The following is a 23,845-nucleotide window of genomic DNA, read 5'->3' as shown; positions in this document are numbered from 1 at the left end:
GACCTCCTGAATTTCAAGGATATTGCAGGTTTTACATTGGTTCAACAGACTCTAGTTTTTTGTACAAATATTTGGGTTAAGGGGTATCAACAACCATAAGAGTATAGGTGTGGCTTGCATTTAGAAACAGGATTTCTAAGTAAACCAGTCCACGTTTGCTAGCTTTCTGTATTTTTTCTTACTGAGATTCTTTTTTTCTCTTTTGAAACTGTAAGTAGCTTTACAATCCAGTAAGGCAAAAAGCGATAGCATGAAAAAATCCCACATTTTATGCATCATTTTCACATCTTGTTTTTTCTTTCTGAGCCTTGATCTCCTTAGATGAGGCAAAAGTCTCAGTGACCTTTAAGCGGAATGCTTTTGAGAGATGGTAGTACAGGATAGGATCAAAGCACAGGTTCGACACAGCCAGGAGCATCGTGGCCTCTTTGGCTTTGAAGAGTGAAATCTTGGTTGAGCAGTCAGATATGACTTCTGTCTGGCTGAGGGTGTATGGGATTCGGACGATGTGGTAAGGAACAAAGCATATGATGTAGCCTGACGTCACTAAAAGTATGTTGATAAGAGCCCTTTTCACATTTGGATAGTTTTCATTATCTTTGTTTCTGTAGAGTTTTCTAATTACAAGGCAATTAGATATTAGAATAATGGCTGAGAAATTTAAAAATATTGCTACACATATGAAATTTGTCAGCAAATGCCAGTTTCTTCCAAATTCCTTTTTAAATTCCATACAACCCACATTTGACTTTTCCTTGATATCTTTGATGGGAATTATCATGTTTGGCACCATTATGAGCAGGACCATTAGCCACACGACGGCTGATATCATTTTGGCAAATCCAGGTTCTTGTATTCGATAGATCTTGCAGCTGTGTGTCAACTGGAGGCAGCGATCGACGCTGACAAATGCTAGGAAGATAATGGACAAGTACATGTTGATGTAGATGAGGCAGGCCGTTACTTGGCAGTGGAATATCCTCAGCTTCCAGGGTGCCACACCCAAGTCAACAACAATCTTCACTGGTAAAGCCAGAGTGAGCAGGAAATCGGCAGTAAGCAGATTGATCAAGTATATGCTCACACACCTATGATTCATGTTTTTCTGTGTAAAAGCCCAGGTTGCAAAACAACTTCCAATAATTCCAACAAGGAAAACTAAATAAAAAAAATATGTGAGTGGCTCCAGATCTCTGTAAACTGGACAGAAGAATGAACTGTTTGTCATCTTGAGGGAAAGTAAAGGTGACTCTGTCAATTGAAAAAGAAATCCAAAGAATCTGTCAAAAGAAAAAAGGGAGGGGAGATTGGTAATTAAAATTCAAAACTATTTTCTTTAAAAACATTTGCACTCACAATACCCTTGTCTTTCTAGTTCTTAGATAGAATTTTATTGGTGAACTTATTAGAGCACGCGGTCTGGTAAGAACATCCTAGTGAGAACATCCCAGGTTACGGGGAAGCCTAGGTTTTCCATTGTCTGATTTGTGACCTTCAGGAAATCCCACGTAGGTTTGCTTTTGGAAGGGATATTTTGACCTCATGCTTTTGCATTCTGGTACTTCTTTTGTTAGCAGATGAGTTGGAAGTTTGCAGAGGAGATAAATGAACTGAGATTCTGAGAAGTGAGGAGAGGAAACCAGGGGGTTGTGGTTGAGCCTGGAGACCTTTCAATGAGGCTTTCTGCTTATGCAGGAAGAGGTAAGAAGTGATAGAAAATTATAGTAAAATTTAAAAAGTGCTTTTTAAAAAGTAGGCTCTGTATTGTGTAGCCTATTAGAAACAGAATTTCACTTATCTTTTTAGCAAAAAGAGTTCAAAGATTAGAATCTGGTCTCGAATCAATGCTTACTTCCTCCCATTTCATTGCTCCAATTTCATAGTGTTATAGACCTGTGATGTCCAGGATTATAGCCTCTAGCGACACTGAACAGGTGAAATGAGGTCAGTTCAAAGTGATATGTACTGTAAATGTAAAATACATATCAGATTTTGAAGATTTAGGACAAAATATTATAAAAGTAATACAAATTATACCATGTTATACAAATAGTCCAAAAATTAGTAAGGTATCTTTAATATCTCAATATTTTTACATTGAGCATGTGTTGAAGTGATATTTTTGGTATATAAGGTTAAATATGTTATTGAAATTAATTTCTCCTGTTTCTTTTTACTTTTTAGATACAGCCACTAGAAAAGTTTAAATTACCTTTGTGGTTTGATTTATATTTTTATTGGAAAGTATCGGTATAGATGTTTCTGGGTCAGTTTTTTTTGAGTAGTTTTGTGAAAATGTATTTTAAAATATTCTAGAGCATCAAAGTATGTTTATCTGTTATAAAATCCTCTAAGAGCGGCTGAGTTTGATACCCATTTGATTAAATAAAGTTAGAAACATCTAACTTTAACACTTGGGTGGCTTTTTTGTTCATTGTAGATTTTGAGGAAGTCAAAGCCCAAATCCTTATCTAAGGATAAGACATATCCTTAGAACCATTGTGATTGACATTGATGATGACAATAAAATCATGTCTTGTCCCCTCCAAATCTAGAAAATTGAGTGCGTTTATAAGCTCAAGTTAAACTAATTGGGCTCCCTTTGATCTGGTCTGGTCAAACTATGAGTTTAGAATCACAGATACTTCTTTCTGGTACTGCCTGTTGATATGGGTCCTCCTTTTGCATACTAAGCAACGTTCTTTTGTTTCAAAGGCCAGAAGATTATTTTTGTATTTTAGCAGGAAAAATTGTTATCAACCTTTGTAAGGATGCAAATAATAAGTAATAGTGGCTGACATAGAAGGGCAAATCAGCCATTTTCTGAAATCTCCCTTAAAAAAAAAAAACCCGTAAAACTTCTGACACCTTTTAAATCTTAATTCTCCCAATTATTTTATGATTCATTGTGTACATTTTGGAATGAAACAATATATGCCAACAGATTAATAAAGCAGATGAACATAAAACTTTCTAAATTAAAGTGTCACTTAAAGTGTACATGCCATTCCTCTTTCCCTACCTGAGTTAGGACTTTAGGGTTCATGAATAATATCATTCTTTGCCAAACTCTGAAAATAATTAAGCACTTGCTTTGTGTCCAGTGCCGTGCTAAGTACATTACATGTACTTATTAAACCTTTCATCATTCCTATGTGGTTTTATCATTCCTGCTTTACAGATGAGAAAACTGAGAGGTATAACGAGGTCAAGTACCCAATATTTTATAGCCTTGTAAATTATAGAACCAGGATTCCAACCCAGTCTCAGAAGCCGTGTTCAAAACCACTGGAAAACATGGTCTTAATAATAATGATGATGGCAATGACGATAATGATGATAATGATGATTATTACAGCAGCCAATCTTTACTGAAGGCTTACTATATGGCAGGAACTATATTCTAAGCAATTTTTATGTAAAGGAGCTGAAATAAAATATTCATTTTTAATGTTTTCCTTAAATAATAAAAGTAGTTTAGGTTTTTCATGTATTTTGATATTTCATTTTACAATATGTATATATATTTAAAAATCAAACCTAGGTCCTATCTGATAAGTTTAAACTGACTTTCCTTTCAAAGTTCCTGTAACCTAGTTTCTCCCTACCATCCCTACTTTCTCTTAATCCCAACTCTTTACTTTAGATTGGTGGGATCTCCACTGTTGTGTGAATAGTTCCTTCCTGCCTTTGTATGGTTGTGCATGATAAAAATTTTGGAGTCATAGGCCTTTAAGGATGGTTGGAACCTTTACGGATAGCATGTAGTACAATCCCCAAATCAGTTGAGACTGAGGTCTGGCGCTAGAGTGTTGCTCAAGATTTCAAGGCTTGTTCAGGTAAGCTAGGATCTGCCGTTTGCTGATCATTTTTGAGGCTCTCTGCCTTTATCCTTCCTGTTTCTAAATTCAGCTTATTCTAAGGGCTTGAAGGAATTTCTTCACATCTGAAAGCGACTCCAGGCTTTACTGACTTCCTTATGACTATGATTTTGGATAGTCACCATTTATTTGTACCTTGGAATTCTGAATGTACTTTTCTCCTCTGTGGGAAAAACTAGCATTGCCCTACATTGATCGCATCACTGACCTTTTCTTATCGTTCCTTTATAGGGTGCTAGGAGTTTGGCTTATGTTCTTTCGTTTCAAATGTTACATAATAATAGTATAATAACATAATAATGTGTTTCTTTAAGTGCCCCATTCTTGTACAAATATACAATAATGTCTCATTTTATCAATGAGACTTATATGGTACAGAGAAGAATTAGAATAATTTGTTTTGATTACTTTTCTCTAATTAGAACTAACTATATATTATATGTGAGTAACTTATTTAAAATAGTTACGGTGAAACTAATCATTCAGTAATGCTTGAGAATCATGGAGTGTCTTACATTTGCTTTTATGAACTTCTGTCTAGATTGCAATGAAAAATCTGTTTATTTAAAATTTTTGGTTATGTTGATTAGAGGTTAATTTGCACTGTAACAACATCCTATGCTCTCTGTCGCAAATTTGAGAACTAAGAGCTTAATAAGTATTTTGCCGACCAACTATTAGCTAGTGGAAATTTAAAGTACTCAGAGGTACTTCAGCAAAATTAAGAAAAGATTTTGTGTCTACTTTGGATAGAGCGCCCATTGCTTAGAAAATAAACTCGTTAGATTTTTCTGTGAGAGTCACGGTGGAATTTTCTTGAAATTACGTATTTGTAATGTTTGTAGAGGAAAGTCATTTTAAGACCTGTTGTGTCCTATTGTGAAGATCTACAACGTGGCCTTTATCCATCCAGTTATGAAATTGAATTATTGAATAGTCTTGCTCATAGAGGTATTCAGTCTGGTGTGAATTAAGCTGTTTTTTTGAGACAGATGGATGGGCTCATCAGATATAAGAAAAGTATAGTGCAGTTCACAGCTAGGACCTGTTTAGAGTTTAATAATTGGTGCCCTCTTACATAGTAACCCTGTTACCTGTTGAGTTTTTCTACTTATGTTATTTAAACACTGAAAATCATAAATTTGTCTTCGTTGGAAAAGCATTTGAATAGATTAAGTATTTAAAAAGACATACCTGGGGGTATCTTCTGTGGGCCTCAGCGAGCCTAGCTGTAAGTCATCAGAGAAGCATGAGCTGTTCAGTTAGCTGCAGCAATAACAGCCCATTGCAAGGCTGCTGGCTTTACTAAAAATTTCCTTTCCTTTTTGTGTGGTTTTAAAATGTTGCATGTTGACGTAGATGAAGCTGTGGTTTGCAAGTAGTTTAACTGTATGAAAGTCTCCTAAGTAGTTTTTTCTTAAGAAAGCACATGTGAAATTATAAAGCAGTTCAGATTTGTCAACATCTTTTAAAGAAAAGATTTTTCACCTGTCCATTGTAGTACCTAGGCTTTTTTTTTTTTTTAATTCTTAAATATTTTCAGAGATGTGGTCTTACTCTGTTGCCTAGGCTGGAGTGCAGTGGCATGATCAGAGCGCATTGCAGCCTGAGCTCAAGTGAATCTCCTGCCTCAGCCTCCAAGTAGCTGGAGTTATAGGCATGCACTGCCATCCCTGGCTTAGCCTTTTTTTTTTTTTTTAAATACCTAAGATATATATGTTCTATGTCATAGTGATTTCAAAGAATGTCACTGTTTATGCCTTGAGAGGGATTATGAGTTAAAAATATAAGGTGTTTAAGAAAATACTTCTTCTGTATACGTAGTGACACCAGAATTTCAAACTTAAAATTAAAAATATTGTTGGCATTTGTATCCCTGCTGAGACATCTGTTAATAAACAAACAAAAAGATAGGATTTAACAGAATCTGGTGAAATGTATTTTATTTATCTTTATTCTTTTTTGTTCATTGTTGAAAAATCTGGAAATGGAAATAGAAGAGGAATCATCATTATGTAGAGAGATAATTACTATTAACAGTACCAAATTTTTGGTACTTTATGTTTAAAAAGTTTTCTGTGTTTATGTGCACCCACTTAAAAATGTTATGTTGTGCATACTATTTTATAGCTTACAGTTTTTTTCATTTAAGAGCATATTATATCCGTTTTTCCAGATTATGAGACTAGACCAACAAATATTTGTCAGTTTGACCGGAACAGCTTAATTAATTGAGGCAGGTATTTAGTAATTAATAGACTATATGTAAATGAACCCTTAAAGTGTGCATTTGAATTGCTTGGTTAAATGTTCATTCTGCCTGTGGGTGAGCAAATGTTTACTGAATGTCTGGAAGGAGCCTAGCATGGTGGGGTCCTAACAAGCATATTGTCAAGGGTTCTAAATTTGCTGGTCCAAAGTTGATTTGTAAGCGTAAAGCCATTGCCTGGTTAGTTAGGGTCTGGTTTCTCGGCCATTTGTTTCAGATATTCTGGTGTTCTCCCAAATTCATATTATTATTTTTACCAATGAAGACTTTATTATATACATATATAATTATATGTATAATTTGCTTATACATTATATTTTCTTATAAATTAGAGGGGGAAAAATGATTCTCAAACTTTGTATTCGATTTTTGATTAAGAGCCAGTGTTAACTTTCATTATAATAGTGCTAAGAAATGATCCATCTTTTAAGATGTATAGGTGTGCTTCGTTGTTGGACAGGACTCACTGAAGAACACACCTGTAGGAAAGATACATTTGTAGAAAAGTAAGTGAGAAGTTATGATCAGGGTTCACATTCACTGGAGAGTAGAGCAGCTGGGATGGAGAGAATTTAGAGATGGATGAAGTTGGCTGCAAATAGAGTGGTGAATGGTTTTAATATGGCATGAAGGAAAACTAGGATGAAAGATTTTTGGCAAAGTTTCTGGTTTTTTGTTTTTTTTATAGGTAGGTATGTTTATATGTTCAATTCTCTTGTCTTAAAAATCTACGAAGGCCACAGTTTTTGTGTGTGGATTGCCAAATGTGGAAGCACTGAGATGCCCTAGTTTTTAGTGTTCTAATTCTTTTTTGGAATAGTGAGAACTAATCTTTTACTAGTGAAACTGAATCATATTCTTCCTTTTGAGAATGAGCTTAGGCAACTTGGCATTGTGTATAGGTTTATTCACAGTGGAAATATTTTTGTTTTTTACACCAGTTCCATTTATTTTTCCACAAGCCATTTCTTTCTATCTGTTTTATTGAGGACAAATGTTTTTCACAGTGTATTTTGTTAGTGTTCCAGGAAATTGCATGTCATCACTAACCCAGCATTTCAGAAACTCAAGTGGGAAGAAGTGAGGTGAAGTTATTTTTCCCTTACCTTGGTCATGGCAATACTTTTTATTTAAGAAATGAGGTATTAGTAATTTTTATGTGTAAAATGAAAATTTAAGCTAAATTGTCCCCCAAGTTATGAATTGGGAATGTGTTTTTATAGTGAACTTTCTTATCCATGCAAACCGTGCTCTTTGATTTTATTGAACATACATATCAAACTACATAATTCAGTAGAAACATTTGCTTTTAATGTTTAACCTTCTTAAATTTTGCTTTTTAAACACAGCATGGCAGCCCTTTGGAGCTAATGAAGATGGGAAACTTAATGTTGGGTTAGATAGCCACTGCTACAGCTAGGCATGGGTCTGAGAACTTGTTTTCTTAAAGAAAAAACATTAGGAATAGGAGATTCCACCTTTTAGAGATGGGGAAACTGAGGTACAGAGAAAGTAAGACTTGCCCAAGGCTTCACAGTTAGACTCCAATATCCCAGTTCTTAATTATGCTTCTTACAGTGAAAGTGTTGGACAGGAACAGTGATTACAAAGGAGGCCATCAGGCCTGTCCGGTGGCACCCTGCCCTACCATTTACTATTTGTAACCATTTTAATACCACTGTTCCTACTCTCCTGGAGTTTTTAACTCCTGGAATGTGAATTCAGGACGCTCTCAGCTCAAAATAATTTACATCTTGAAGATGTAACAACTGCAACAACTTCTGTGGCTCCAGTTCAGCGTTTTCTCTGGAGCCACTGTGCTTTAGGGACACATTTTGAATTTTTTTTCTGCACATAATTCTCTTTCCTACGTGGATTAACCCTAAGATTATTTTGTTGACTCTGACTGGAGATTGGTAGCTTTAAATCTGAGAGTGACTGATGGCAGCATAGTTTTAAAGTGAGATGTAGGCTGGGCGCGGTGGCTCACGCCTGTAATCCTAGCTCTCTGGGAGGCCCAGGCTGGAGGATCGCTTGAGGTCAGGAATTCGAGACCTGCCTCAGCAAGAGTGAGACCCCATCTCTACTAAAAATAGAAAGAAATTAGCCAGGCAAGTAGAAATGGAAAAACAAAAATTAGCCGGGCGTGGTTGTACACGCCTGTAGTCCCAACTACTCAGGAGGTTGAGGCAGGAGGATCGCTTGAGTCCAGGAGTTTGAGGTTGCTGTGAGCTAGGCTGACACCATGGCACTCTAGCCCGGGCAACAGAGCAGGACTCTGTCTCAACAATAGCAACAAAAAAAGTGAGATGTAGACATAATGGCTTCTATGATGTTACTGTTTCTGTGTTATTTAAACTATCTCGATTTTCCCTTTTTAAGAAGAGTAAACGCTTGGAAATGATTTGGAGGCAAATGTTATTTTGTACATTCCTGGAATATGAACTCAGTTAATAGAATGGGTGGATATATTATATTCCCCTTGCCCTTTCGGTTGTCTGCCTTTTTATTGACTGTATGGGTCAACATGCATTTCATTTTACCTTTTGGTTGTGAGGTGTGACTGTGCTATTTGACCCATTGGTTATAAAATAATTCATGGGGAAAATCCATAAGAAAACTATTAAAGGTTATCTTGTTTCTTTTTAGTCACTGAAGTTCATGCTTCCCCCCCGCCCCCATTTCAGTGGTTATTAGTCCACTTCTTATGAACTTATGACTAACACATTTTCAAAGCGCAGAACACATTTTACAAACCCTGTGGTTACTTTCCAGGAGAAGGTTCTTTGGAGAAATTCTCCCTTTCGCTTGCCATGTGAATTTTTTTTTTTTTTTTTTTTTAAGAGACAAAGTCCCACTGTGTTGCCCTGGCTGGAGTGCAGTGCCTATTCACAGGTGTGATCATAATCCACTCCAGGCCTGAACTCCTAGGCTCAAGCGGTCCTCCTGCCTCAGCCTCCGAAGTTGTTGGCACTATAGGCATGCGCCACCATAAGCCCAGCCACGTAGGTTTTGTGATCAAGTAGTTATGAAAAAGTTTAACGACAGATATTTATTGATTATAGACTGCCTCCTGAGCTCATATTCTAGAGAATATTTTTATTCCTTTTAAAAGTTATGGTGTAGAAGGAGTGTTAAAGAATCCTGTCACCTACTACACGCTGTTAGAGCCGGTGGGAGTCTAGGAACTGTAATCCTCCTGACTGAGGTGGGGTGAAGGAGTGCTTCTTCCAAGTGAGCTGAAAAGTGGCATGCTTTGGGAATGACACAGACAATTGGGGTACAGGGAGTGTGTTTGGGGACTGTCAGGCAACCTGGGGACTTGGGGTGCCTGAGCAGGATCTCTGTGAGGAAAAGGCTGAGACCAAATCTTGGATGCTCCCAAGGACTTTTATAAGCAAGCAACAGAGAGTTCATGGTTGTGCCAGGAAAGGAGCCGTCAGTTCCGTATTAGTTAAATCTGGCAGCATTGGAGTTTGTTGGGCTAGGAGAGAAAGTGGAAGATAAAAAACCAGTGAGGGGATGATTGCAGTTGTTTTAGGTGAGAGGCAATGAGGGTCTGAAATTATGTGGGAAGGGATGAGTGGTTGGAGTCAGTGTAGAGGTGAAATAAGTGCGTGGTGTGGTGAGAGGAGAGCAGACTGGGGTTTCAGGTGGGGGAAGGGCAGTCTGAGGAGGGCGGCAGGTTTGGCAGGTAGAAAGGCGAGTTTGGTTTATTGGCTTACGAGGTTTTTAGTGCTACGTCATTATTTGATACAGCTTAGATTGATTTTTATTGTATTCCTTTTCCTTTAGCTATTAAATATTCCTCAGTGCTTTACCAGGGCATTCTGAACGTACTTTTTAAGCACTTAAGGAGCTTATTTTAAATAGCATTGATGGGAATGCTGGTTTTCTTGTTTAAAAAAGAGCATTTTATTTTTCACCTATTTTCATATTAATAATATTAGCTAGCCAGATAAGAAAATATACTTGGTCATGGCATTTTTTTTTTTAAGTAGTGTTTTTCTTAACAAGAAAGTGAATTCGATATGGAGTTGAAATTGACTTTTACTTTATAAACAAAATGAGGGCTACCTTTTCATTTTAGTCTGTAAGATAGCAGAGAGAGCCGGCATTCCTTCAGAAAGCTAATGATGGAAAGTAGAGCATAAATAATTGCAACTTGAAAAAGCTGCAAGCCCCACTCCCCAAAAAAAGAAAATAAAATTCTGCAAGTTAAACGTGGAGATACTCTTTTAGCTTAGAATCTCAATAATTTTACATTATGTGAAATATCGTATGACGACAAAGAAAGCCATGTTTTCTTGGTGTTCTTTTATGTCAGGACATGAGAGGATAGGAAAGTAAGCCCTTACTTAGGCCTTTGTCACACACTTTCAGGGCGGGTTTAGCAGTTCATCAAATGAAGAGTGTTTGGGGAAAGAAGGGGCAAGTAGTACGGCTGTGGGTGTCACCTGCCATTCTGCTACCGTGGGGGTTAAGGCTGGTGACACCTGGAGGCTGGTGAAGAGCAAATTTACTCCTGGTCTAAAGCCCTGCATCACAGGTCCCCAGAGCACTTGAGATGATGTTTGGGAAGTGGGGTAAGGTGGCTTGGGGAGGAGGTCTTAACTGTGACTGGGGACAATGTGAGAAGCCATGGGATCATACAGTGAATGTCTTCAAAAAGTAACAAGTAGTCTCATAAACTTTATCAATGAGAAAATTTGCTACGTATTTTGTTGTTGTTAAGATGGGCCTATTTTTATAACACCTCCTTCATGCTCATACCCCAACTTCTATTGAAGGGGGTGACATAGGAATGGAGTAATGTCTCACATTTCCTAAAAACCCCAAAACTACTTTAGGGAGCACCTTATTTGTTTCTCCTCTGTAGCTGGTTTATATATGTAACATTTATAATATGTATTAACTACAGATAAATTATTACAACATTTAATCATTTTGTATAAGCAGTGCTATGAAATGGTTAAAGCATTTTGAAAAGTGGCCTATGGGGAAGGAAAGCTGCATTTTGTTAAAGTGGTTCTTTTTGGGGGATGTCCTGTCAGGTAATGGTAATCCCCATGCCATTGGTGTTTTGCAGAAACTAGTGACCAAAAGGAAGTAATGATTTTTACTGAAGACCACATAGTACCAAACACACAAACCTTCATAGTGCTGCTTACCTATGAGAAACCTCATGCCATTTTTTTTTTTTTTGGTGGATCTGTTAGGTTTGTAGTTTGTATAATGTTCTTTTGGTATTATAGATATTTTCTGTATTTATATTAGGTTGTTAAGTATGAAATGTCTGATTTCCTTAAGTACTAAGTTTGAGAGTTGATATCTCTGACATTTCACTTTGACACTTCTTGTTTTTACTGTGAAGGTACATCCTCAGTCTTTCCAACACACTTTGGCTTGTGATTATCTTTCAAAAAAATTTGTAGAGCAATTTTTGTGAAACCACGGATAAGTCAAAAACATGTGTTATTTTCGAATATGAGTTCTGCTGTGGAACCAATGCAGTGCAGACAGCTCAAAATATCAACGAAGTGTTTGGGAAGGATGTGGCTAATGAATGCACAGTATGTCGATGGTTCTGTTCTGGTGATTTTAATCTTGAAAATGAGCCACATGGGCGACGTGAGACCAAGGTGGATAATGATGAGCTGAAAGCTGTAGTGGAAGCGAATCCATTTCAACCTTTATGTGAATTAGCAGCAACGTTTGACGTTACTATTCCAACAATATTGGGCCATTTGAAACAAATGGACAAGGTAAAGAAGCTGGATAGATGGGTTCCGCATGAATTAAATGAGTGTCAGAAGAGAAATTGTCTCAAAGCTTGCCTTTCTTTGCTGTTGTGACATAAAGGTGAACCATTTCTATACCGTATTGTTATGTGTGATGAAAAATGGATTCCTTTTGACAATTGCAAGCATTCGTCACAATGGTTGCATAAAGATGAAGTGCTGAAACATAGTCCAAAACCAAATATTCATCACAAGAAGCTAATGGTGTCTGTTTGGTGGTCTAGCACTGGTATTATCCACTACAGCTCCTGGTTATTCAATTACAACAGATGTCTACTGCAACTAACTGGACAAAATGATGAGGATGCTTGCTATTAAGCAGCCAAGTCAACAGAGATAGGCCCATCCTCTTGCAAGACAAAGCTCAACTGCATGTCGCACAAACAACGCCGTTGAAACTACAGAAGCTGGACTTGGAAACTCTCTGTCATCCACTGTATTCACCAGTCCTCGCACTAACTGACTACCACTTCTTCCAGGCTTTGGACCATGTCTTGCAAGGAAAAATACTCAGTTCTCCACATGCTGTGAAAAACACCTTTGGCTATTTCATCACCATTCGTTCTCCAGACTTCTTCGCTGCTGGCATAAACAAGCTACTGTGGCAAAACTGTATTGATGGTTTAGGTGCATACTTTGATTAATTGTACTGCTTCTTGTTTGAGATATAATAAACTGCACTTTTGATTTGAAATCGGACATATTGTATTTAATATCCTAGATACTTTCTCTTGAGTTAAAGGATATAGATGGTAGCAATAGGATTAAAGACAGAATACAGAACTAATGGCACATACTACTAACAACATCAAGTAGAAGCAAAGCTTAGCCTGAAGGTGTTTTCTAGAGTTTCTGGATTACTCTTTCAGACAAAGCCAGTGTATCAAGAGTTTCTCATTTGTAGTTACGGCCCCCCTGCAAAAGACACATGACTAAAATTGGGCTTATGCAATAAAAGAGGTTTATTGGCTGACATACCCGAATGTCTAAATTTGTGGGTTTTGCTTTAGGTGAGGGCTGTGTAGCCAGGACGGGGTATGGACCATGCACCATTTCCTCCGTCTGCCTTCCATGGTGCCGGCTTCAGCTCACAGGGCGCTTGAGGCTCTCTGCTTATGGTAGCCAAATGAAAGACACACTTCTAGACTTTATATCTTCATAGCACACCCTCCAGAGAATTTCTTTAGAAACCTGGATTTGCTGTAATTAGGTCAAATTGGGTCATGTTCCATCCCAACTTGTGGCCAGTGGAAAAAGACACACTGCTCACCTAGAGCCAATTATGGCCTGCCTCTGACGTGGGGGCAGGGTCAGCCCCATGGGAGGCTGTATGGTTGAGAAAGGGAAAAATGACTTTCCCAAAGGAAAAGTTTTGTTTCCGTTGCTGGGAAAAGAGAATGGAGGCTGAGGAGTTGACCAGTAAATGAGCACTACCATCAACGACATTTTGTAAATGACCACTGCAAGGTCCATCCACCTCAGTGGGTAGGTGTCATGTGTAATATTTTTATATGATTATGATCTCTTGTGATCTCTTTGTTTCTTGATTCTTCTTATCTTGAATATTCCTTTTATAAAAATACTTTAGAACATTTTTGTATAGGTATTAATAGTTGAATCAATTATTCATCACAATGGAATCTCAGTTCAGTGAAAATGTAAGGATTCCCATTTAAGTGAAATTTTTAGCCATAGTCATGAGCCACTTTTGAACATTTTTCGTTAGATTTCTGCATTACAGATGTTGCAGAGCGGCTTTTGACATCTTCTATCCACAGGTGAGTTTTCTTTTAATTGTTGGCCCAGAAGTATAAAAAATGTGTGATTTTATGTCTCTTGATGAATGAGAAAATAATTGTCTTAAGCTAAAGGCCCAATAATCTTTCTTGGTGAGGTGAGGCACAAGTCCACCATCATCCTCAGCTTCCTATTTTCTTACAGCCATGCTTACATTACCATATTTGCCACTGCAGGCACCTGAGTTGTAAGCCTCAGTGGGCACCCTGAGCGCTGGAGGGCCTGCACTGTAGCTTTGTCTACAGAAGGACGGGGTGAGTGTTCTGTGTTGTGCACCTGCACTCATGCTGGTGATCTCTGGGAAGTTTCTGGGTTAATCCATTATTGCCAGTGCTCTACTTTGCTTTTAGTTGTTACTCTGGACCTGAGAGTTCTAACGTGCAGTAAATGTTACTGAACAATATCCTTATCCACTATTGCATGTTTCGTGAAAAATCTTCCTTCCACATTACTTGTGTGCTTTAGCACGGTTCTCTCAAAGGCATTACTTGGTGCTACTCCTCTTTTCTTTTTTTACTTTCATTTTTTCCCATGGCCCAGTAGGGGGCATTTAAAACTCAAGTATTCATTCATTCGTCTTTGCCAATGGCAGTTGTGAAGAATAAACACTGCCAATTTATTTTTGAAAATGTTTTTAGGCAAACAATGATAGCAAGCTTAGTTTACCAAGAATGTTTATCATAGCTCAGTGGATTTTTCCTTTCCTTTTTGAGAGAGAATATTTGACCTAGAGTTGAGAGCAGGGAGCTAGCTTAGTAGGGTAGAAAGTAGATACCAAAAGTGAAAACCTTGGCTGGGCGCGGTGGCTCACGCCTGTAATCCTAGCACTCTGGGAGGCCGAGGCAGGCGGATTGTTTGAGCTCAGGAGTTCAAGACCAGCCTGAGCAAGAGCGAGACCCCGTCTCTACCAAAAATAGAAAGAAATTAATTGGACAGCTAAAAATATATATATTAAAAAAAATTAGCCAGGCATGGTGGTGCATGCCTGTAGTCCCAGCTACTTGGGAGGCGGAGGCAGTAGGATTGCTTGAGCCCAGGAGTCTGAGATTGCTGTGAGCTAGGCTGACGCCACAGCACTCACTCTAGCCCGGGCAACAAAGTGAGACTCTGTCTCAAAAAAAAAAAAAAAGTGAAAACCTTCCCAGCTCTTCCTCAATTTAAGGTGTGTTTTCTAAGTTTTGCCTAAACTATCATAATGTCCTAGAGCATATAAAATACTAATTTTGAAAAATCACTGGCAAATAGAAATTGTGAATTTTCTATGTAACTATCTTCTTTGTGTTAGCATGCATAATTGAGGGTATTAAAGAAACCACCCATGTCTTGACTGTGAGGAAATCTGATAACGTTTCCTCATACATTGATTATTAAGAAAAAAATGACAGTATTAAAAATAATTTCTTTTTTAGTATGTACACAGTAAAGCATGAAATAGGTACAAATATTACTTGGAAAAATGCATGGGTGGAACATATGAAAGATGGGCTGAAGGTCTTCTAGCCAGTTAATAGCAGAGAATTTAGTTTTGATAACTTGTAAGCCAACAACCATATCCCATATCTTCCATACATTAAATTCATCTGGTTTCTAGAAAATGTGATTTGTGAATTTTTATTTTATATGTAATTTTATACTCATTATTGTAAATTTTAGATTTTTAAAAATCAAGTCCGTTTGCTTTCTAGGAAAACTGTTGTGTCCCACACCCCAACAAGAGAATAATATATGTTCTAGGGTGTGTGTCTTTTTCCCAGTCATTTTGTTTTTTCCCATGTTACTGAACAGGGGAATTTGCTGGTAACATGTGCCAATATCTAGTTTCTCTCAGTAGAGTTCACTTAATATTTTAATACCAGGACCCTGGACTCCTTAAAGGGCTTTAATAAGTCTTTGTATAAAATATATTTAGCATGTATCTAATATCATCCTCAGGATGCTCTCAGAAAAAAATTATGTTTTTATTGGAAAGTACACAATTTATATCTGTTATCCTTTGCAGTGCCATGAGATAAATCAGTAAGGGATTTCTTAAGTGATTTTCTGGGTGCCTGCTTATCCTGCTCCTTAAAATCAGAGAGACTTGACTTTTTTTTTTTTTTTTCTTTACTACAAACTATACCTGATTTTAAGTTGGTCTTTAAGGACCTTGTTGGAAAAAAATCACATACTAAACTTGATTCTTTTTTTTTTTTTTGAGACAGAGTCTCGCTTTGTTGCCCGGGCTAGAGTGAGTGCCGTGGCGTCAGCCTAGCTCACAGCAATCTCAGACTCCTGGGCTCAAGTGATCCTCCTGCCTCAGCCTCCCGAGTAGCTGGGACTACAGGCATGCACCACCATGCCTGGCTAATTTTTTCTATATGTATATATTTTTAGTTGTCCAGATCATTTCTTTCTATTTTTTTAGTAGAGACGGGGTCTCGCTCTTGCTCGGGCTGGTCTCGAACTCCTAACCTTGAGCAATCCACCCGCCTCGGCCTCCCAGAGAGCTAGGATTACAGGCGTGAGCCACCGCGCCCGGCCAAAACTTGATTCTTTTGTTTAGAGAAATAAGATTCCCATGTAAATTATCTTTAATTACTTCCTATTTTCTTTATTTACTATTTAAAGTTCTACATTAACTGACCAGAGTAGTGATTATAAATTTAAACCTATTTGGAAGGAATAGGACTGAATAATTGTATGTAATTTTTTTTTCTTTTTATTAACAGGAAATAAAAAAGGACAGTATTAAGAGAGAAATCCACTGATGGGTACTTTTTCCTCTGATGTTACAGAAAAGCGTGGAAACTTATATTTGAATTTTATTAATGTTCTAAATTGGATAGTAATGCTAGAGATGATACCTATAATGGGCATGTTTCTTATTCATTCCTCTTATGTAATTGAAGATGACAACATGTTATACAAGGACATAGTTCGAAAGGGTACAGGAATTCACAGAGTATCTGTGCTTTCATGCATTGTAATTTCTCTTTTGGTTTTGGAATTGTCTAGGTCATTCTGAGCTTTTAATGGAATGTGCAGTTTCTTACATAAGATTTCCCTAAATGGCTGGCATAGAAAGAAGTAAATAATGGGGTCCAGACATACATTTGCAGCTGATAGTAGCAGAGTGAATTCCTTCACACAGAACAAGATTTCTTTTGACTGGCAGCTATAATGAGCTTCTGTTTGGCTCTTTGTGTAGGGGATTCTGGCAATGTGGTAAGGTACGAAACAGACAAAAAATACAAACACGATGCTGAATATGTTGCGGCTGGATTTCTTTTTGACCGAAGCGGAATTCCTTCTGGACTTAAGGTGGGACTTAAAGATTTTCCTCGTGATAGCAGTATAGAAAATGATTAGCAAAAGAAACACAATCCAGAAAATGCTCACGAAGATGTAGTTTGATGCTTTGTGCCACTTGCGTCCCAGTTCATTTTTCAGTTCCACACATTTTATCTGCGTAACCTCCTTAACACTCTGGTTGGTCAGAATGATGTTCGGAACAGCAAGAAGGAGCATGAGCATCCATACTGTCACCGACAGGAGCTTGCTGTAATTCACTGACTGGATGAAGGAAGTCAAAAGCGGCTTTACGATTTTATGGTACCTGTCAAAGCTGATGAGCCCAAAGAACACGATGCTGACATACATGTTGACGTAGAAGAGCACGGCCGAGACCCTGCACACAAACACGTTCAGCTGCCAGGGGCCCAGGCCCGAGTCAGCAAGGATCTTGAAAGGAAAAGTCAGGCTCATGAGAAAGTCTGCAACAACAATGTTCTTGAGATAGATGATGAAACTCTTAGAGCTGGGCACGTAAAAGAATATCCATCCTGACACTCCATTGAGTAGAATCCCTGCCATGAAAACCACGAAGTATAGCATAGGAATGATTTGCCGGGTGATCAGGGTGTTCTGGGAGCAGGAGTCATCCGGAGGCTCTGTGGTGTTTGAATTGATCATCTTGGAACTTCTGAAGGCAAAGATCTGAAAAGAGTTGTGAACTAGTCACTCAAGTAAAGGACATTTATGGCCTCCTAATCATTTGCAGAGTAGTAAGCCAAGGCCGGCTTACTGGCTTATGGTCAAACCCACCAAGTTCTTGAAACTAACCTTCTACTCTGTATAAGTCAGGCACTTCTCCTCCCTCCTTCTCTCTCCTCCTCTTCCTTCCTTTTTCGTTTTTTGCAATGAACAGAGAATAGATCGGAGGAGCAGGGTAGTCTGAGAACTTTCAGGCAATATGGAGACCAGCATTTCCCAAAAATGGTAATTGTTCCCTGTAAAATTCTAGTGTTCCAGGAAATGTGCGTTTAAATATAGTTTTAAAAGGTAATAACAAGCAGAGTTAATGTTTCATTTTATTCAGAACTCTGTTTAATGTATTGATTTTAGCTATATTGAAAATGTGATCTGAGTTTTTTTTCCTAAAAGATAATTTTTTGTGGGTTCATAAAAATGAATCTAAATGTTTACATTGCTAAGAGCTATTGAGACAGAGCTTTTTATTTTTATTTATTTATTTATTTATTTTTGAGACAGAGTCTCACTCTGTGGCCCAGGCTAGAGTGCAGTGGCATCATCATAATTCACTGCAACCTCAGACTCCTGGGCTCAAGGAATCCTCCTGCCTCAGCCTCCCAAGTAGCTGGGACTACAGGCGTGTGCCAACATACCCAACTAATTTTCTATTTTTTGTATAGATGGGGTCTGACTCTTGCTTAGGCTGGTCTTGAATTCCTAACCTCAAACAATTCTCCCACCTCGGCCTCCCAAAATGCTAGGATTACAGGTAGGAGCTACCATGCCCAGCCTGACCTTACTTTTTAAAAAGCCTACCCCACATATATTTTATACATAAGACAGTGGTTTTACAAGCACGCACATCCAAATGTCAACTGGATTAGATTATGGCTTTTCAAAATTGAGATTTTCTGTGTTTTTCCCCCCATTGAAAAACTGAATTGCATTATTTTTATAAATTAGAAAACAAACACAAATGATAAAAAGTATATTAAAACTCTCAGAAATGCTTCCCAAAGTACATTCAAGATCTACACTCTCCAGTATGGTACCCACTAGCCATATGTGGCTATTGAGCACTTGAAATGTGGCCAGTCCAGATTGAGATGTGCTGTAAGTATAAAACGCACACTAGATTTTATAGACTTAGCATGGAAAAATGTAAATTATCTCAATATTTTTAGTATTGATTACCTATTGAAATAGTATTTTAGAAATATTCCATTAAATAAAATGTTATTAAGCTTATTCCATTTAATTTTACTTTTTAAAAACATGACTATTACAAAATTTTAAATGACGTATGTGGACCATATTTGTTTTTATTGTACAATGCTGTGAATTACCCAGAATCTTCTATTAGGGAATCCTGTATATTCTTACTAATGTCAGAAGTATTAACTTAGAGCAGAGAGAAGATTAAAATTAATTGAAAAGGCTATTTGGTAAATCCTCCTCCTAGGTTCCCTGACTTCTCTCACCTTAGACATTTGCACAGACTCTCATTTGTGTGGAAAACTGCTTCCCTGCCTTCTTTGCTGGCTAACTTCTCTTCATCCTTGAGGCCTCAGCTTGGATGTCATGTCACTTCCTTTAGGAAGCTTCACCTTCCCAAGCCTTGGTGGGTGGGCTCTTTCTGCATGTGCTTACAACTCTGTGCCTTTCTCCTGTCCCAGCACTCATCTCTCCAACTGTTTGTTTTTGTTTCTTCCACTACTATAAGCTCCTTCAGAGGAGAGAGACCATGTCATTTTTTACCATTATATTCCTAGCATAATATTTAGAACATTACATAAACTATTTGTGCAGTAAATGAATATGCAGTCTAGGAATACAAGACAGGAATCCCTGCTCTTAGGATCTAGCAGGGATCATGGGGAAGGGGCCCCTGGAGGAGAGTGCATTCTTTGCTGTCGGAGAGTATAGGTCATTCGTCTTTATGTTTATGGTGCCCTGCACAATGCTTTCTAACAGTGAGTGACAGGCTGTTTCAGTAAAATTAAGTGTGAGAAAGGGAGATTTGGAAATGTGAAATATGAAATTCAGTCACATTCCACGTAAAACATGATATCCATGCAAACTTGTGTGCTTCTTCCCACACAAGAATATCTTGTTTCTGTATATTTTCCCTTCATCTATGCCTTCCCTTTGCTTATGGCAAAACTAGAAGTATTTTTGGCCACTTGATTTTGCCAGTTTATGGACTTCGTATAGAAGGAGTAATTACCCCAAATCACTTCCTCCATAAAACCTTTCATTAGCACTTATTCCTCCTCTTCCCTCTGGCCCCTGTGTGCTTGGCTCTGGGTATAGTGAGTTTGTACTCATTGCTTCTCTGGAGGTCTTCTAGGCCTTTCTACTTATGAGCCTATTTCATATTTTAGATGATGGGGGCATTTAGATGATGGACATATTCCATTTTTAATTGTCTACTGTAACAAAGAATTTGCATTTGGTAAATAATTTGTCTCATCTCCTGACAGTTAGATGCATTTTAGTCTAAAAGCCAGTGTTGCAGAGCTTGAGAGAATGCCCACCGCCGTATGCTTCCAGGTCTAATTTGGTGCTCCAGTGCGAGCCACACGGCCCCTCAGTTGTTGTGCTGCAGTACTCATGGTTGCATTCAGTATTTGTAGGATTCACTTGAGTTTAAAATATAAAAATCTATAGATGTTATTTTCAAGAAGAGAGATATTAACTATGTAATGTATAGGTATATAGTGAAATTGTGAAGAATTTCCCAGAAATAATTTAATGACAGCCAAATTCCTTTCCTTTTAGAAATATTATAGATGCCACTATATATAGAAATAGTGAAGAAATTCCCAGAAATGGTTTAATAAACAGACATAATTCCTTGTATTATAGAAAGCCTTACAAAGTCACTTTCTCAGAGTCCTGTGACGTTCATATTTTTGAGCTGTAACGTGTCTGCATGTGGCCTGGTGCCACAGGTACAGAACTCGGCTCTCAGATTCCTCAGAGTGCTGAGAATCTGCATGTATATGCCCTTCCGATGCACACCATTGTTTTCTGTAGTCCTCCAACACTCCCACCAACCTTGAGTTTGATGGAAGGGGCTGATTGACCAAGGTTAACTAGAGCAGGTATGCCTCTCAAAATGGAGTGAATACTCACAGCTTACTTGGGTCCTTCCCTGGAATACTTTTCTTGCTATTTTAGCAATTTTAAGCAATTGCAGATGGGTCTCCATTTTAGGATGCAAAGACTTGAGACTTGCTGGGTGAGGGAGAAGCAGGGTGTCTCTGCTGCCTGTGCCACTGTCTGGTTTGGTACCGCAGAGGCTCACACCAGGACACATTGCTTCATCTTAAAGAAATACTCTAAATGAGTAATGAGCTAAGGCTAAATTGCAGGACACTCTTCATAGTAATTTTTTTGAGCTCTTAAATATTTTGTTGTAAGCAGTGGTGTTGGTGACAAGGGCATTCTGTCTCACCAACACTCAGGTGTCTCGGCGAGTGGCAGCCTTTTCTACAGGGCAGATCAGACCAGTAATACATGGAGAGCTCTCAAGGCAAGTGAGGCCAGGGGTATATTGGAACCATATGGCAGCAATATGTATTAGATGAAAAACAGGACAAACTCATAAAAAAGGCATGTATCATTTCACCCTTGTAATATCTGCCCAGTCTCTTCTCCTTATCTTTAGCATAGAGATGATTTAATGTTCTGATAAAGGGACCTCCTGAAACTTCAAATCATTTCACCAATGGAGGAAACAGTCACATCCTGACGTTGATTTCATACAATAACGTATCAACCAAATGAATCAAAAAGAAAACAGAATCTCTTGGTGTGAACCAACAACTTTCCCTTCCCTGCCCTGGGTTCTCACTCATTTGATTTGCTATTTTTTACCAGCTTATGCCAGTAAATTAAAGATGAGAGATAGCCAATGAGAAAAATGATAACAAATGAAAGGACTTTTGGATGATTAACTAAAAAACTAAAGAAGTGAGTGTTCTGGTGAACCAGTTTGTGTAGGTGTCCATGTTTGTGGAGTCCTGCTCATGGTTAATACTTCTGATATTATCACTAAATTTCTATAGTGAAACTGATCATTGCATTAACCTTGAGGGCTTAGGAATGTAAATAATGTTCCCTAAATTCTTGAGATTACATTTAAGAAAGATTTGTTTATCTGCCTAAGCTTTTTTTTATTTATTTTTTTTAAAACAGAGATGGGATCTAGCTCTCTTACCCAGGTGGGAGGGCAGTGGTGGGACCATTCACTACAGCCTCGAACTCATAGGGTTATTAAGTGATCTCCCTGTCTCAGCGTCCTAAGTAGTTGGAACTACCGGTGTGCCATCACGCTTGGCTAATCAAAATTTTTCTTTTTTTTTAAGAGATAGGGGCCTCACTGTGTTGCCCAGGCTGGTCTATGTTGCCCACTCCTGACTTCAAGCCATCCTGATCCTCCCGCCTCAACGTCCCAAGTAGCCGAAATTATAAGCAGGAGCCGTAGCGCCCAGCTAAGCTTTTTGAAAAGGGTTACTTAATAGTGTAAATTTTCAGCTTTTCTTAGATGGAACTCTTCCTTATTTCACAAATCGAGATAAATGAAAATGAAATGGTATGAAATGTTTTAGCCTTGTATCTACCATCACATTGGAGTCTTTAACAACATAATTAAAGAACATGGCAGAACGTGATTTATGAGGCCTGACGACAGCTATTACTGTGTAATAGGAGCATTGTGTCAGTTGCTTTCCCTCAATTTCTTTCTTTTTTTGCACAGCTAGAAAGAATGTCAGTGCCCAAGATTCAGTCTGATCTAGATATTGCTCTTGTCCCTTAGTGCCATGCAAGGTGTTAGGATGAAGTGTTTTCAGGTCGTTGGTATTAGATATAACCGCAGGGACAGAATTTGATACAGGGCTGTACAAAGCAGTGCTCACTCCAGAAATACATTCGTCTTATTAATAATAAAAACATTCTTAGCTCTGAGTTCTCACTCATGTTCTGTGTAATTACACTCCTTTACCCATTTTTCTCTTATATATGGACCACCTTCCACCATCCTAATTGTATGCTTTAATTCTTTCTCTGAAGAGGAATCATTCCTTTATAGCATTTTGATGAAATTAACAAAGCTCTTGATAATACTTGAGGGTTTTTTCAATTACCTTTTAAAATTTTCTGTGTTATATGAGGTTTCCTTTCAATGAAGAAATTTTGCCCAGTGAGTGCTTGTCATTTTCAAGTGGTCGAAGTGTGTCTTTCCTAAGATTCCTGTATTACAGGAGAAAAACGAAGAATTAAGTTAAATTGAGCACCAGACAGTTTTTATTGGATAAATATGTCTGTACTTACTTTTTAAATTCAGCTTATATAATTGTAAAATACCTCAACTTGTGCATTTTCTATTTCACTGTACTTGGTCTTTGTTGTCAAGATTGATAATTATTGATTTGATTGTAAACTCTTGTGGGAAACTTAAACTCCTTGAGAATGTTGGGCATGAAGTGTTTTTGGTTATTGGTTTATATTTTTCCTTCATTGGATATGCATTCTCAAATCAGGTCAATAAATTACTGATTTTAACAATTTATCATTTTAGCCAGAAAAATCATAGGTCTAATGCAGGTGGTTTTGTTTGTCTGTTTAAAAACAAAAACAAACAAAAAACCTTTGCCCTATTGACATTTTGGGCCGAGTAATTATTTGTTGTTCGAGGCTGTCCTCTGTGTTGTAGGATGTTTAGCAACATTCTTGACTTTTACCTATTAGTTGTCAGTAGCACCCCACCACCTAAGCTGTGGCAATCAAAAATGTTTCTAGGCTGGGAGAAGTGGCTCATGCCTGTAATCCTAGCACTCTGGGAGGCCAAGGTAGGAGGGTTGCCTTAGGTCAGGAGTTTGAGACCATCCTGAGCAAGAGCGAGAACCCTGTCTCTACTAAATATAGAAAAAATCAGCCGAACGTCATGGTGCATGCCTTGTAGTCCCAGCTTCTTGGGAGACTGAGGCAGGAGGATCGCTTGAGCCCAGGAGTTTGAGGTTGCTGTGAGCTAGGCTGACGCCACGGCACTCTAGCCCGGGTGACAGAACGAGACTCTG

General features: G+C 38.0%; 3 protein-coding genes across 3 annotated transcripts in view; 1 reads left to right on the top strand and 2 right to left on the bottom strand.

Annotated features, from left to right (window-relative positions):
- Positions 1 to 23,845, top strand: part of MED12L (mediator complex subunit 12-like) — a 317,020-nt gene that overhangs the window by 101,326 nt on the left and 191,849 nt on the right. The window lies entirely within an intron of this gene.
- On the bottom strand, positions 269 to 1,228 carry GPR171 (G protein-coupled receptor 171). Its single transcript, XM_012642934.1, has one exon. The coding sequence runs from the start codon at positions 1,226 to 1,228 to the stop codon at positions 269 to 271; it is 960 nt and encodes a 319-aa protein (XP_012498388.1).
- Positions 16,683 to 17,711, bottom strand: P2RY14 (purinergic receptor P2Y, G-protein coupled, 14). Its single transcript, XM_012642935.1, has one exon. The coding sequence runs from the start codon at positions 17,697 to 17,699 to the stop codon at positions 16,683 to 16,685; it is 1,017 nt and encodes a 338-aa protein (XP_012498389.1). The 5' UTR covers positions 17,700 to 17,711.

This window comes from Propithecus coquereli, unplaced genomic scaffold (genome assembly GCF_000956105.1).
Source record: "Propithecus coquereli isolate 6110/MARCELLA unplaced genomic scaffold, Pcoq_1.0 Scaffold19, whole genome shotgun sequence".
NCBI lineage: Eukaryota > Metazoa > Chordata > Mammalia > Primates > Indriidae > Propithecus > Propithecus coquereli.
The sequence above is the reverse complement of the archived record's forward strand: the minus strand, read 5'-3'. Positions and strand labels throughout refer to the sequence as shown.

What these genes read in the sequence shown, in the direction of transcription:
- GPR171 (XM_012642934.1), bottom strand. Translation starts at nt 1,228, where the DNA reads ATGACAAACAGTTCATTCTTCTGTCCAGTTTACAGAGATCTGGAGCCA.
- P2RY14 (XM_012642935.1), bottom strand. Translation starts at nt 17,699, where the DNA reads ATGATCAATTCAAACACCACAGAGCCTCCGGATGACTCCTGCTCCCAG.